Below are 16,993 nucleotides of genomic sequence, written 5' to 3'. Positions count from 1 at the left end.
AGGATTGACGATGTGTCAGGTGTCAGCGTGGTAACTACTGTCAATGAAGAGTCTCCTCTGTCCAGAGTCAGGATCAGTATAACATGTGAGATTGTAAGAGCTGAGGGTATAAGCAAAACTGTCAATTTACTAGTTGTCTACATCCCTACTCTCAACCTATGGTCACGAGCTTTGAGTAGTGACCGAAAGAACGAGACTGCAGAAATAAGCTTTTTGTGAAAGGTGGTTGGCCTCTCCCTTACAAATAGGAAGAGGAGTTCAGTCACTTGAGAGGGGCTCACAGTCTGACCACAAAAAACGTTGTGTGCTCCTTCCTGCTGCAGGCTGAGGTCTGTTGTTGTGTTTGTGAGAGGAATACTTTTCCTCAGAAACAATAAAGAAAAACAGTCAAAGACAAGAAAGGTCACCCCATGTGTTTCTGATCTGCCTCAGCTGGAATCATCAGCACTGCTTCCATCAGTCAGCTCATGTCATTTTCTTCCACAGAAAACTCTCTGATCTCCTTCAGCAGGTTGGTAGTGAGCTGATATGTATGCTCTGGATTAGACCTCATACGCTGATTTTCATGTCTCATAATGCTGTGTGATGCACATTTGGTCTGTTATCAATGCCTCAATTTGCTCCTTGACTGTAATTATAATAAAATCCTTGTTACTTCTCTTATTGTCGGCCACATATCTTATCTGCTGTTTTTTATACACTAAGTTGTGAATCATGAAAGTCCTGCAACAAACAGTCAGAGATGGATTTGAATCAAGTGAATCGTGTTGGTTTTAGGTCAGCAGATCTCCAGGAAATTTGTATTATTGAAAACATTAACTATTATATCAAATACGACTTTTGTGTCAAGGCAGTTACGACACATCACAAAATGACCATCACACACATGAAAATATATTTTATTGAACGGTGTTTTCAAAACTACAGAAATAATCAAACTTCTACACTCTGCACCATAATGAAGTATATTATACTTAATAAGACCAGATTATTGCAGTGCATCCAATTTTATTGTGTTTTTATATAATATTTGTTATTTATAAGTAGATTTTTCTTATTGAAAAACATGCAACAAATTCCTTTCTCAATGTTTTTTCGGGTCATGAACGGATTAATGGCATTTCAATTCATGTCAGTGGGGAAAATTGCTTTGACATACGAATGATTTGACTTATTAGCTCCGTCACGAAACAAATTAAAGTCGTGAGACAAGGCACCACTGTATATAATAAGAAAGACTGAAAAAATTATTGTTAGAAAACAACAACAGAATAAACACTGAACCCGGTTTTTCTCATTGCACCTGTCTCTTCGTGAGGGAGATGTGTAATGCCAAGGATCAGAGTTGTACGTGTCCAGGACGACAGAGTCACCATTTTCCCTGCTCTCTGGGATATTGACCACAACATAACTTTGTGTGTTGCTTCTTGGTGCTGGCTGACGTCTGTTGTTGCGTTTGTGAGAGGAATATTTTTCTGGGATCACAATAAACAACAACAGTCCAACACAAGCGAGGTCCCCCCACATGTTTCTTATCTCTGATAGCTGGGAGTCATGAACTCTGTTTCTGAGAGCCAGTGAGTTGATGTTATTGAGATGCAAGGAAAACTTTCTCAACACTCTTAGAAGGCAGGTAGTGACCCGATATGTATGTTGTGGATCATACTCTGTCCCTCGAGCTTCATATGGCTCATAATGCTGTGTGATATAGACTTGGTCTATTGTCCGTACTGCGTTGCGCCCCCTGACTCTAATTATAATGCGAGCCCTGTTACTTTCCTCAATGTCCGACTCCACGACATAATCTGGAAGTTCCAGTGATGCATCTTGGTAGATGTTACCGACAGTGTAGTATCGGTATCCCCTGGGCAGTGGGTCTAACAGCTGTTCATCGTTGCGATAATGATGTGAGCCATAATCACCACGGTTTGGGTCAAAGGTCAGCAGGATGATGTTGTTATTGTCAAAGTCAACTGTGGTTGCAAACCAGTGGAGCAAGCAGAGGCTGTACTCGGGCACAGACTGGCCAAAGCCTACTGACCTCAGATCAGTGATTGAGTTGAGCGCTCGTCTTACAGCTGACACAGAGCTGAAGGTCAGGAGGAGAGCCACACAGCAGCTCATCATTCTTCCAAACATCTTCATCCTGTAGAGATTTAAGAAGTCACTGTTTTTATTGTTCATACTTTATATTCTGACATTCGTTACATGTTTTTTTTTACCAGTGAAGCATCAAATGACTATGTGTTGACTGCAAAAAGTGATTAACAGATTATTAATGATTAAGACAGCTTTAAATTTATTCCCAGTTTATAATTTGATAGCCATTCAGCCACACAAACTCTGAAACAGGTTTTAATTGTTTGTCTCCTCTCTAGTTAATACCATCTATTATGGGTTGGAATTTAAAATGTTGTTTTCTTCAGTTGAAATCAAAAGTTACTTTTTTAATATTAGAGTTTACTTTTAATTAAGAGGGTGTTAAGAGAGGCTTGTTAGTGAGAAATGTTGTTTTCTCAAACAGCTTTAACTTTGTGACATAAAGAGAGAAAATCACACTAATAACTTGTATCTGTAACTTGTTGGCTGAAGCCTCCTGTCAGCTTCAGATAAATAACAGGGAAGGATCGCTCAACACTCAGTTTACAGAGGATTAATTAAACAAAGCAAACTAAGTAATTCTTTAACAAAGAGGTGAAGCATATTTTATAGCCATGACCAAACATGCTTTTATTTTCCCCACTTATTCATTACACTTTTGTTAACCCAGAGTTTTACTTATTTATGTTGTCAGGTTTGGCTCTGGTTTCATGATATTCGCCTCTCCCTTTCTCAGAAAGTTAAACTAATTATATTGTTTAAAACTGTAATACTGCAGATGAATAGATCATTTTTATGTGAATGAGTGTGCTTGTAATTTTAGAGAAGGTGGACTAAGTGCAATGTAATTGACTCCATGTTAAACCCACTTCATTGTATCTTTAAATGTAGAATAAATGCTGCATTAGAGACGAAGGTAAAGTCATGTGAGTGACAGTAAGTAAAAATGAACCCACCAGGAAATGAGAGAACGTACCTGTGTAAGTCTGCTGCTGCTGTTTGTGTGAGGACAGTCGTAACTCCCTTTATGTTTTGCGTTTCCTGGTAAATGAAACCAGAGCAATAAGCTCCGCTAGTCGTCAAGAGGAAGTTTGATAATCCAGCTATTTAGATGAGGCTATCAAAGAGCAACACCAGTAGTAGTTTAGCAGTCACATAAATGCAAATTATTGATCTTTTTACGAGCAGGTTTAGGTCCAAAGTTTGAATATGGACGTGTCTGCCGGACTGCAGGGTGAGAGATTGCAGTAGTGTCTGTAATCTAGAAGCTGGTTACAAATGAATTTCAAATAGTGTACAGATGTTTTTAATGGCAGCGTTTTCTTGTATGATTTGTTTGGTAATTCAGGTTTTCATCGTTTAAAGGTGTTCTATCATTGCTGTCATCATATAATCTTATATCTTTCTGCCGTCATATGTAGAAAGATGTGATTGTGTTACAACTCAAACTTTTTCCCCCCAAAGATTTATTTATTGCTTTTCCAAAAGTATTTTAAACAAGGAAGACAGAGAAAAATAAAATAAAATAAAGGAGGAAATTGATAAAAATACAACTCAAACTTTTAGTTTCATTGTATCAAATTTTAACTAAAAGTTTGCGTCATTTTTTATTTGAATGTTTTTACTGAAACATCGGAGGTCAGAGGTCACATTTTCTAGAAGTCTTGTAAATGCAATGACTAATTCCACTAGGATTTTATCATTGATACCAGGAGGCTAAGAGGTAACGCTAGCTGCCGCCAGTAGTTTTCCTTTAAAAAAAAAAAGGTCCTTCTTTTATCAAACTAAAATGTTTAATGGGAGAACTTTATGCGCTGCCCATCCACTGCAGCCTACTCAGCAGTGATTTAAGATGTCTTTCAGTCCTGTCTTTGATTAAATATTATTCATGAGCTCCACTTTTTCACTGGACTGCACTCTTTAGACAGAAAAATTAAAAAAAAACCTGTGACGCACAATGCCCACAATGAATCTATGCTTCTGCGATCATCATGTTTCTGTGCTTTTAAAGTCCTTCAACAGCTGCAAGGAACACTGTCAGTAATTCTGCCCTATAGAAATCGTGTCAGCAGGGTTAAGTAAACTGGATTTGCCTGCACCAGTTGGTCCACTGAGTTCTTTTTTCTTCTTCTAAGAAATCTGTGAGACATAAAGGAAAAAATGTAAATGTTGGCATAGATGTATTTAAATGAATGGCTACAATAGACCAATGAGTCAGAAGTCAATACTTTAGTAGTGAGTGACGCCATAGAGCTTTATTAAGGACTAAAAAAGGCCTCTATGTTGTTATATCAATCCACCTTTAATACTTAACCATGACATCATAAAGGAGGAGGAGTTTACTTTCCAGGCATTTGCTCTTTGTTTACTTGCTGTTCAAAGTCAACAAAGATCTCAGAGTCAGTGTGTCTGAAGCTGTCAAAATAATGTTACAGGATTAAACCTGATCTGTACGGTGGCCACTAGAGACAAAGCACACACAAACTCCAAAACACTTACAAAATCCAAAACACATGTAAACTCCAAAACACATGCAAATTCCAAAACACAACGGAAGTGCTCCAGGACGCTAGGGGCAGTGTTGAGCTCGATTTGCAAAATAAACGGCAAGTTTGTTGCAAACATGGGCTGTATAGGACGCTCTAGTCTCCGTTGCGCTTCCCAGGTTGCCTAGCAACCATGATACTAACCGCTGGAAACGTGTCATACAACTTTGTTTGACAGAAATGAAGGAGAACATCTTTTGTTCATTTGTTTGTTTGTTTCTACAAGAGCTTTGTGTGATTTGATAAGTATCTGAGGCTGAGACCACAGGACAGTTTGCACATGTTTTGGAGTTTGCATGTGTTTTGGAGTTTGCACGTGTTTTGGAGTTTGTACATGCTTTGTCTCTAGGGGCCACCGTAGTACCATAACCTCATGAAACATCTCCAAGCAGTAAAGTTTTACAGTCTCTGTAGATCAGGGGTGTCAAACATAAAGCCCAGCTAGGACTCCACTACAGCCCAATGAATTTTTACCTTTTAAGCATGTTTTAATTAGATAGGTCAGAAGGTCGAGTGGTTGCCACATGATCAGAAGGTCGGGGGTTCGAATCCACTGAACGGCTACCCTGAGGTACCCCTGAGCAAGATACCGTCCCTACACACTGCTCCCTGCGTGCCTGCCCACTGCTTCACTGAGTGAATGAGTAAAATGGGGAAAAGTAATTTCCCCACGGGGATCAATACAGCACACATTATTATTTAATTATCTGCTATAGAAATTCATCTTTTCCCTCCCAAAACTGATTCTGTTTATTTGCTTTTAAACACTGACAAAATGTTAGTTAAGATAAGATAAGATAAGATAACCTTTATTAGTCCCACACGTGGGAAATTTGTTTTGTCACAGCAGGAAGTGGACAGTGCAAAAGTTATGACGCAAAAATTAGAATACAATAAGAATAAATACAGTACACAACTGTACAGAATAGAATAAAATAATATACTATATACAGTAGAATAAAATAGAATAAAAATATACAATAAGATAAAAATAGAATACGAATGCTATATACAACTGAGTAAAAATACAACGATGCCAGAAAGGATTATTGCACTTAGTGTTATTGCACATGTGTGGATGTGTGTGTTTGTTCAGTTAAAGTCTTTATTATGGAGTCTGACAGCAGTGGGGAGGAAAGACCTGCGAAATCTCTCCGTCCCACACCGTGGGTGCCGCAGTCTCCCACTGAAGGAGCTGCTCAGTGCTGTCACAGTCTGCTGCATGGGGTGGGAGACGTTGTCCAACAGGGATGACAGCTTAGCCGCCGTTCTCCTGTCACTCACCACCTCCACTGGGTCCAGAGGGCATCCTAGAACAGAGCTGGCCCTTCGGATCACCCTGTTCAGTCTCTTCCTGTCCCCAGCAGAGATGCTGCCGCCCCAGCAGACCACGCCATAAAAGATAGCAGAAGCCACCACAGAGTCATAGAAGGTCTTCAGGAGTGGGCCCTCCACCCCAAACGACCTGAGTCTCCGCAGCAGGTACAACCTGCTCTGCCCTTTCCTGTAGAGGGCATCTGAGTTATGAGTCCAGTCCAGTCTGTTGTTCAGATGAACACCAAGGTACCTGTAGCTGTCCACAGCCTCAATGTCCATACCTTGGATGTTCAGTGGTTGCAGTGGAGAATGCTTGTGCCTGCGGAAGTCTACCACCAGTTCCTTGGTTTTACTGGCGTTGATCTGGAGCTGGTGGTAGACTTCCGCAGGCACAAGCATTCTCCACTGCAACCACTGAACATCCAGGGTATGGACATTGAGGCTGTGGACAGCTACAGGTACCTTGGTGTTCATCTGAACAACAGACTTACTTAGTTAGTTTGTTTGTTGCAATAATATCGTATCATGAGAGACCTATTGTGATGTCGTATTGTGGGGTGTCTGGTGATTCCCACATCTACTTACCAGAGTGTCTTCTAATAAAGAAGGTTAGAAATGAAGCTTTGAAACTTTGAATACTTAGTATTTAGAGAATTCAGTCAGCTCTTATTATGACACCAAAAGGGGGCAGATCTAGAGAAACTTTCTTAGGGTGGCAAATGGAGAAATCAAGTAGGGTGGCAAAATCAAAGCCTTTTTTCTTTTTTTTTTACACATATGCAGGTGTTACATTCTGTAATATGCGAGGTTTCAGACGTCACCAGTGATCCCACTCTCCCTGCTTTACAGAGAGCGCAGTCTGCCTTTTCGACTCGCTGTGAATGCCTACTAGTTAAACTGTGTGTGCAAAGCCGAGGTTAGCTGAGTAGGGTTTGTTGTATTGAGTTACTCTTCCTCCCTTCCTCAAGCCTCATTTACTTATCTAAAATGCCCTTTGTGTGTGTATGTAACGTTGCCCATTGGCTTGCTGTGCGCAGCCCTCATGGTTTTCAGTTATACAATTGGTAATACAATCCCTGTTTCTGTTAGATTCCTGTGTAAGAGCTGTTACTCTCCCCCTGGCCTCTAGCAGATGGGGTCGTAACAGTCTAAATGTGCAGAAAGCATTTGTAGAACTTGAACCTAAATGAAAGTAAGAATGAGCCAGCAAAAGAGTCCAGGGTCAGAGATGTAGTAGAGTCTCCAATGTCGAAGCTTATGAATAAATTTAAAATAGAGTGTACATGTTTTTAATGGCAGTGTTTTCTTGTACGATTTGTTTGGTAATTCAGGTTTTATTTAATCCATTTAATGTTGTTCTATAGTTACCATCATACTATAAAACTTTTGAGATCATTCATATGTAGAAAGATGTGATTGTGTTACAACTCAACCCTTTTTTTATTGTCATCATTTATCAAACTAAGATATTTTATGGCAGAACTTCAAACACTCCACATGCACCCGATACTGATTGTCTTCCAGCTATCATTTTGATTAAATATTAGTCATACACTGCACAAAAACCCTTTGATGCACTTACTGTAATGCCCACAATGAATCTATGCTTCTTTAATCATCACATCTCTGTGTTTTGAAAGTCCTTCGACAGCTGCAAGGAACAATGTCAGTATTTCTGTCTTCTAGAAATTATGTCACCAGGGTTGAATAAACTGGATTTGCCTGCACCAGCTGGTCCTCTGAGTCCATTTGTTTGTTCTATGAAATCTGTGAGACACAAAGAAAACAATGCAAATGTTGGCATAGACGTATTTAAATGAATGTCTACATTAGACCAATGAGTCAAAGTCAATACTTTAGCAGTGAGTGACGCCATAGAGCTTTGTTAAGGACTAAAATAGTTCTTTCTTTTGTTATATGAATCCACCTTTAATTGTGCAGCATCACACAATTGCGAGGACGAGTTCGTTTTCCAGGTATTTGCTGTTTGCTTACTTGCTGTTGAAAGTCATCAAGGAGCTCAGAGTCAGGGTGTTACTAAGCACAGCATCTGAAATAATGTTACAGGATTAAACCTTGTTTAACCGTGAAACTTCACTGTAGGTCACTGTAGGTCACTGTAGGTCACTGTAGGTCAGCTTTTCTGTTATTTAATTATCTGCTATAGAAATTCGTCTTTTTCCCCAAGAAATTTGATTCTGTTTTTTGTTTTTAAGCATTGACAAAATGTTAGTTAGTTTCTTTGTACTGTATGTGGCAGACAATGGGAGAAGTAATGGGACTCAAATTATAATTAGAGTCAGGGAGCAGAATGATGTATGATAATAGACCAAGTGTATATCACACAGCATTATGAAACATCTGAAAATTAGGGCACGAGGTATAATCCAGAACATACCAGGTGACTACCAACCTGCTGATCAGAGAGTTTTCTGTGCAAGAAAATGACATAAGCTGACGGTTTAGAAGCAGTGCTGATGATTCCCAACTACTGTCATGGTTTTCTGCGTGGCAGGCAGAATGTAGGACTCGAACACAGAGTAAACTCAAAACAGCAGCTTTACTGCTGGAAAAAGTCTTACACAGAAAACAGAAAACAAGCCCAAAAACAAGAAACTCATAACCAAAAAATAAGAAACTGAACTGGGAACAGAGAACTCGGAAATACAAGGAGTACGACAGAAACACACAGCGATGAGGGTGTATGATTGTTAACGAAGGGATAGAGGACAGAGGAAAACACGGGGCTCAAATACACAAGGAAGCAACGAGGGAATGGGAAACTGGAGGGAAACACAGCTGGGACTAATCTGACATAACAAGACAAAGGAGAAGTAAAACTCAACACACTGAACACAGAACAAGAGACTATCAAAGTAGAACAAAACAGGCACGGAGACGCAGACTTGACAAGGAGGCACAGCTGACTGGGAAAAAAGAGCGAACATAGAGACCGGGGTGACTAGACATGACACGTGGGACACGGGAACAGAAACTAAACAAAAAGATGAAAATAGAGGGAGGGAGAACTAAGATTGCTGAGAGCTTGAAAAATAAGAATAACCAAAACCAAGAGCAACAGTAATCAAAGAATATTAAACCAAAAACACAAACACTGGATCATGAGACCCATTTCCATGACAACTATGACAGATAAGAAACATGTGGGGTGACTGGTCCTGATTCAGGACAGAGAAGAGACTTCATTGGTTGCTGTGCTGGCACACTCACACCTGACCCAACATCAGGCCCAGAAAATGGGCAGATTCACTTAAGTTGCAGCTCGTTACCTGTTTCAAAGGGATCAAGTGTTGTTTTTTACACATATATAACTTGGCTGCATAAATAACTGGAAGCTGAAACTACAATATAGAGAATCAGCCCAATTAAAAAGCCCTGCAATTACATATACTCAAGGTTATGTTTTTATTGTAAATGAAAGGAAATAATCAGGAAATGAGTGTTTAGCAGTCATAATAAGAGCTGACTGAATTCTTTAAATACTAAGTAAAACGGCTTCAAAGCTTCCTTTGTAACCTTCTTAACTAGAACATAGTCTGGTTAGTAAATGTGGGAATCAACAGACACCCCACAATACGACATCTCACTGTCACTCATGATACAGTATTATTGAAACAACATACAGTGGGGCAAAAAAGTATTTAGTCAGCCACCGATTGTGCAAGTTCCCCCACTTAAAATGATGACAGAGGTCAGTAATTTGCACCAGAGGTACACTTCAACTGTGAGAGACAGAATGTGAAAAAAAAATCCATGAATCCACATGGTAGGATTTGTAAAGAATTTATTCGTAAATCAGGGTGGAAAATAAGTATTTGGTCAATAACAAAAATACAACTCAATACTTTGTAACATAACCTTTGTTGGCAATAACAGAGGTCAAACGTTTACTATAGGTCTTTACCAGGTTTGCACACACAGTAGCTGGTATTTTGGCCCATTCCTCCATGCAGATCTTCTCGAGAGCAGTGATGTTTTGGGGCTGTCGCCGAGCAACACGGACTTTCAACTCCCGCCACAGATTTTCTATGGGGTTGAGGTCTGGAGACTGGCTAGGCCACTCCAGGACTTTCAAATGCTTCTTACGGAGCCACTCCTTTGTTGCCCGGGCGGTGTGTTTTGGATCATTGTCATGTTGGAAGACCCAGCCTCGTTTCATCTTCAAAGTTCTCACTGATGGAAGGAGGTTTTGGCTCAAAATCTCACGATACATGGCCCCATTCATTCTGTCCTTAACACGGATCAGTCGTCCTGTCCCCTTGGCAGAAAAACAGCCCCATAGCATGATGTTTCCACCCCCATGCTTCACAGTAGGTATGGTGTTCTTGGGATGCAACTCAGTATTCTTCGTCCTCCAAACACGACGAGTTGAGTTTATACCAAAAAGTTCTACTTTGTTTTCATCTGACCACATGACATTCTCCCAATCCTCTGCTGTATCATCCATGTGCTCTCTGGCAAACTTCAGACGGGCCTGGACATGCACTGGCTTCAGCAGCGGAACACGTCTGGCACTGCGGGATTTGATTCCCTGCCGTTGTAGTGTGTTACTGATGGTGACCTTTGTTACTTTGGTCCCAGCTCTCTGTAGGTCATTCACCAGGTCCCCCCGTGTGGTTCTGGGATCTTTGCTCACCGTTCTCATGATCATTTTGACCCCACGGGATGAGATCTTGCGTGGAGCCCCAGATCGTGGGAGATTATCAGTGGTCTTGTATGTCTTCCATTTTCTGATGATTGCTCCCACAGTTGGTTTTTTCACACCAAGCTGCTTGCCTATTGTAGATTCACTCTTCCCAGTCTGGTGCAGGTCTACAATACTTTTCCTGGTGTCCTTCGAAAGCTCTTTGGTCTTGGCCATGGCGGAGTTTGGAGTCTGACTGTTTGAGGCTGTGGACAGGTGTCTTTTATACAGATGATGAGTTCAAACAGGTGCCATTCATACAGGTAACGAGTGGGGGACAGAAAAGCGTCTTACAGAAGACGTTACAGGTCTGTGAGAGCCAGAGATTTTCCTTGTTTGAGGTGACCAAATACTTATTTTCCACCCTGATTTACGAATAAATTCTTTACAAATCCTACCATGTGGATTCATGGATTTTTTTTTCACATTCTGTCTCTCACAGTTGAAGTGTACCTCTGGTGCAAATTACTGACCTCTGTCATCATTTTAAGTGGGGGAACTTGCACAATCGGTGGCTGACTAAATACTTTTTTGCCCCACTGTATATTATCTGCTGTTTGTTATACACTATGTTGTGAAACATGAAAGACCTGCAACAAACAGTCCCAGATGAATTTGAATCAAGTGAACTGTGTTGGTTTTATGTCAGCAGGTCTCTGGGAAACTTAATTTGTATTACTGAAAAAATAAACTAATATATAAAATACAACACAGAGAGACTGAGGAGGAGCTTCTTCCCGCAGGCGATACGGTCTCTCAATCACACCACCACACAGTACTGACCCACACATACAGTTCTTACACACACACTGGACTTTCTGGACTTTGGTTTTGCACAACACTGGTCACTATATTCTTCATTTCCGGTTAATACTTGTACAGCTGCTGTTATTGTGTATATATTTATTTATATTTAGATTTCTTCATACATTCTTATATAGTTCTATATTGTGTATTTTGTTGTACAGTTATTTTATTTTCAACTTTAATTTATATATTTTATCTTATTCTTCCCAGATAAATTTACCCTTCATTCTAATTTGTGTTGTACAGTTATTTCATTTTTAACCTTAATTTATATTTTATTCCTTCCTAGTTAAATTTACCCTTTTTAATTTTTCATATTTATTTCCTATCTTATTCATAGCCTTTTCCTTTTTTGTTTTCTTTAGGTCACGAGCAGTTGTCCAAGCATTTCACTACATATCGTACTGTGTATGACTGTGTACGTGACAAATAAAATTTGAATTTGAATTTGAATTTGAATTTGAAAATATGACTTTTAGTCAAGACAGTTACGACACATCACACACGTGAAAATATATTTTATTGAACAGCGTTTTCAAGATTACAGAAAGAACACAAACCCATCAGTGAAACAGACTCTCAATCAACACGTGTCATTTATCCATCAGAGTAATTGTGCATTCTCCTCAAACGAGCCACACTGATTCACAAACTGTTGTTTTGTAAATTCAGTTCAATTCAATTTTATTTATTCAGCGCCAAATCACAACAACAGTCGCCTCAAGCTCCATAAAACTGTTATTAAACACTTTCTTGTTGTTTCTTGGCAGTTCTAATAGGAAAATGCGGCACAGGCATCTGAGTGTTTCAGGTTTTCAGTCCAAGCAAGCAAACATCACTTCACTGTAATATTCTGACGACTTCTTCAGCTCCTGGTGATCATGTGTTGATCACTGACAGTTTGTACAACTTTTTAGTACGTATACCTACTATACCCCTGCAGTTTTAGGTATAAGTGGTTGTAATTTGTTTTTCTTTTATCCCACACAAAATTCAACATGTGATGAATAAACACGTTTTAGGAAATATCATGAAATGCGAGATGCTGTGATTTTATTTGAAATGTTCCATGTTTTTAAAAATAGAATTTGATAAAACTAGTGAAGATCTGAGGCAGTTTGTTCAAGCAGTGGGCAGAAACTAAATGTCACATCATCCTCTTTATTTTCACATCAAGGCAACACAAAGTGACCCGCTCTACTGCAAGAAAAGCATTGCAGTAGTCAACCCATAAAGAAATCCATGAATCAGCTTTGTCAATAGAGACAAAATGTAAACAATCCCCACCTTCTAAGTTTGATTTAAATGGTCTAAGAATGATTCCTGTGAGATGATAATGCCATATTATGATCAACAGTATTGAATACTGTTTTAAGAACTAACAATACCAGTACACCAAATATAATTTCACACCTTTCATGAGAGCAGCTTCTGTGCTGTGACATTGATGAAAGCCTGATTGGAAGATTTCATGGTAGCTATTAATATTCAGGTACTCACTAATTTGGTTTTCAACTATCTGAAGAATAAATAGAGACCAAGAATAAAGTGAATAATTATTATACTGTCTTATAATGTAAAAATATGTAAATTTCTGTCTTTTTCACAAGGGAAAATACCAGGAAAAAGGCTGCAGGGGCTAAGTGACTGAGGGGAAAAAGTCTGGCAGGACATGAAGAACAAGATGAACGATGCCACACAGTTTGCTCAAGGGTTTTGCAATAAGTGGCAAAACAGAAAAGCTCAATTCAATATGAGTGTTGACATTGAGTTTAGTTGAATTACTATTTACGTGAGTATGACAGATACAGAAGACCAAAAACAAGTGAAGCAACAATCACAACAGCACAGATGAAACAATAAACACAAGTGTTGTCGTCCTGAGATTGGAAATGCAAATTAGAGTTGTACCTTTCTGAAAAGAAAAAATCATTGTTTTGATGGCTCTGTGAACTCTGGAGCACATCATGCGGACGTCTGTTGTACTCGTGAGAGGAATAGTTCTCCTGGACTACTCTGTGAGACTGTAAGTTGATGTTATCACGGTCCAAGGAAAACCTTCTCAACTCTGTTAACAGGTCAGTGGTGACCTCATATGTATGTTGTGGATCATACGCTGTCTGTCGATCTTCATAGGTCTCATAATGCTGTGTGATATAGACTCGGTCTATTATCTGTGAAGTTCGCCATCCCACATTCTGCTCCCTGACACTGATTATGATCCGAGCCCTGTTGCCGTACTCGTGCTCTGATTGGAAGACATGATGTGGAAGTCGCAACGATCCTTCTCGATGGATATTACCAAGACTGTAGTACTGATATCCCCACGGCGGTGGCTCTAACAGCTCTTCATCGTTGCGATAATGATGTGAGCCATAATCAAAACTATTTGGGCCAAAGGTCAGACTTACGTCACCATTCATGTTGATGTCAACTGCATTGGCAAACCAGTGGAGCAACCGGAAGCTGTGCTCATTCACGGACTGGCCAAAGCCTACTGACCTCAGATCAGTGATTGAGTTGAGCTTTCGTCTTACAGCTGACACAGAGCTGAAGGTCAGGAGGAGAGCCACACAGCAGCTCATCATTCTTCCAAACATCTTCATCCTGTGGAGATTTAAGAAGTCACTGTTTTTATTGTTCATGCATACTTTATATTCTGACATTCATTACATGATTTTCACCAGTGATGAATCTAATGATTATGTCATGACTGCATATTAACAGATGTTAATGATTAAGACAGCTTTTAATGTACTCCTAGTTTATAATTTGATAGCCATTCAGCCACACAAACTCTGAAACAGGTTTTACTTGTTTTTCTCCTCTCTGGTTTATACCATCTATTATGGGTTGGAATTGCATTTTAAAATTTTGCTTTCTTCAACTGAAATCAAAAGTTACTTTTTTGATTAATTGTTACGAGAGGCTTTTTATTAAGAAAAGTTGTTTTCTCAAACAGCTTTAACTTTGTGACATAAAGAGAGAAAATCACACTAATAACTTGTATCTGTAACGTGAGCTTCAGATAAACAGGGAAGGATCGCTCAACAATAAGTTGTCAGAGGATTAATTAAACAAAGCAAACTAAATAATTCTTTAACAAAGAATTGAGACATATTTATAGCCATTAGCAAATTGTTTAACATGAAATTTCCCACTCGTGGGACTAAAAAAAGGTATCTATCTATCTATCTATCTATCTATCTATCTATCTATCTATCTATCTATCTATCTATCTATCTATCTATCTATCTATCTATCTATCTATCTATCTATCTATCTATCTATCTATCTATCTATCTATCTATCTATCTATCTATCTATCTATCTATCTATCTATCTATCTATCTATCTATCTATTGAAACAACTACATATTTGAGTGCTTTTTCATTCATCTTTTTATTTTTTCCCACTTAGCCATTACACTTCTGTTAACCCATAATTTTATTTATTTATGTTGTCAGGTGGTTTCATGATACTCACCTCTCCATGTGTCAGAAAGTTAAACCAATAACATCAAAACTAGATCATTTTGCACTTGAATGAGTATGCTTCCAATTTAAGAGAAAGTGGACAAAGTACAATCCATTTCATCGTATCTTTAAATATTTTGTCATTGGTAGAATAAATGGAGCATTAGAAAACAGGGTAAAGTCATGTGAGTGAAAATAAATTGGAATGAATTCCCCAGAAAATGAGAGAACTTACCTGTGTAAGCCTGCTGCTGCTGCTGTTTGTGTGAGGACAGTCGTAGCTCCCTGTATGTTTTGCTTTTCCTGGTAAGTGAAACCAGACCAACAAGTTCTGCTAGTTGATAAGATGAAGTCTGATAATCCAACTATTTGGATGAGGCTGTAAAAGAGGAACACCATCATGGATTTAAGTGTTTCTAGTTTAACAGTTCTTTTCTAATTTAAAAAAACAAACAAACTGTGATGCACTTACTGTAATGCCGACAGTGAACCTATGCTTCTACGATCACCACGCCTCTGTGTTTTGAAAGTTCTTGGACAGCTGTGTGGAACTCTGCCAGGGGTCAGCCAGTTCAACCAGTATTTCCGCCTTCTTTGAATCATTTAAGACAGATTAAGTAAACTGGATTTGCCTGCACCAGGTGGTCCAGTCACTCTATTTGTTTGTTCTAAGAAATCTGTGAGACACCAAGAAAACAATGCAAATCTTGGCATAGATGTATTTAAATGTATGTCTACATTAAATCAATCAGTCAAAGTCAAAACTTTAGCAGTGACTGATGTCATAGAGCTTTATTAAGGACTAAAATAGTTTTTTCTTTTGTTATACTGATTCATCTTTAAACTGACACCATAAGGGAGGAGGAGTTCGTTTTCCAGGTATTTGCTCTTTGCTTACTTGCTGTTCAAAATCTTCAAAGGGGCCAGAGTCAGGGTGTCACAACGCACGGCCGCTGAAACTGTCAACATAATGTTACAGGATTAAACCTCTTCTAACCGTAAGCTTTACAACATTTCACGTGAAACATCTCCAAGCTGTAAAACTTTACAGTCAATGTAGATCAGGGGTGTCAAACACACAACCCAGCTAGGTCTCCATTATAGCGCACTGAATGGAAAATGTGAAGGACATGAATTTCTGCCTTTTGCATTTGATAAAGACCTCACCTGCGGGCATCCAAACTACAAAGTAATAAACAAAGTGAATAACAGGAACTTTTCATTCATCACACACTGACAAAATAATAGTTGTGTAAAATCTGAAATGCCCATGGTGTTGATTCACGATGTGCTCTGGCATCGGCATCGGTTGCTACTGACAACAAGAAATAAAACCAAGAGATTAATTTAGGATGGCACGTGCCACCCCTGAGGGTCCAGCCCTGCTGCCAAGCATTAGGAACCTTCCTAAATAAAATTGAGACTAGTTCGACAAATACAATAGCAACATAACCTTGAATGTTTGTAACTGCAGGCATTGTTTATGGGGCTGTTCAGAGTAAATAAATAATTTGATATTATATGCTGAGCTGCTCTAACCCATGATTCTTGATGAAGTAGTATGTGGGCACCGGTCAGGTGTCAGAAGTGTGCAGATGAAGCCTCGTAAAGCCTCATGAAACCTTAAAACTTTCAGTCCAGCTGGTTCAAAGTAAGTTTAATTTCTCGAGGCTTCGTCTGACCACGCCCCCTGCTGGTCAAAACCTTTATTGTCATTTCAACCACCTGTGAGGCCTCGTGGCTGTTGAGCTCTATCAATGTCAAAAACCTGTCAGTAAGACTTCACTCAGTGTTTAAATAAATCCAACAGGATATGAGAAGTTTATGTTAAACCTGTTGTGGTGTTTTCAAAAGATGGGACAGTGACTGTGCTCATGAATATTGGGCTGATGGTATTTTCTTTCACATAATGGTGAGGAGGCAGGCGTGCACCAGTATCCCACAGCACAGACACTCATAGGTGATGTGTTGTGCCCCAGTTAATTGGCACACAATAAATACTTAAAAGTGTATTAATTTTGTTTCATTTAACTTAACAAAA

General features: G+C 39.1%; 2 protein-coding genes across 2 annotated transcripts; both read right to left on the bottom strand.

Annotated features, from left to right (window-relative positions):
* Positions 1–883: 883 nt before the first annotated feature.
* On the bottom strand, positions 884–3,216 carry LOC113020897 (uncharacterized). The gene is made up of 2 exons (XM_026165198.2): positions 3,077–3,216; positions 884–2,146 (listed from the first exon to the last, which is right to left on the bottom strand). Exon 2 carries the CDS (start codon positions 2,143–2,145, stop codon positions 1,123–1,125), a length of 1,023 nt encoding a protein of 340 aa, XP_026020983.1. The 5' UTR covers position 2,146; positions 3,077–3,216; the 3' UTR covers positions 884–1,122.
* Positions 3,217–11,978: 8,762 nt separating this feature from the next.
* LOC145428278 (uncharacterized) lies at positions 11,979–15,570 on the bottom strand. Its single transcript, XM_080300353.1, has 3 exons — positions 15,425–15,570; positions 15,188–15,331; positions 11,979–14,082 (listed from the first exon to the last, which is right to left on the bottom strand). The coding sequence occupies exons 1-3, from the start codon at positions 15,553–15,555 to the stop codon at positions 13,260–13,262; spliced, it is 1,098 nt and encodes a 365-aa protein (XP_080156479.1). The 5' UTR covers positions 15,556–15,570; the 3' UTR covers positions 11,979–13,259.
* Between the last annotated feature and the right edge of the window lie 1,423 nt (positions 15,571–16,993).

The sequence above is a fragment of the Astatotilapia calliptera genome, chromosome 4, assembly GCF_964374335.1.
Source record: "Astatotilapia calliptera chromosome 4, fAstCal68.1, whole genome shotgun sequence".
In the NCBI taxonomy this organism is placed as follows: domain Eukaryota; kingdom Metazoa; phylum Chordata; class Actinopteri; order Cichliformes; family Cichlidae; genus Astatotilapia; species Astatotilapia calliptera.
The sequence above is the reverse complement of the archived record's forward strand: the minus strand, read 5'-3'. Positions and strand labels throughout refer to the sequence as shown.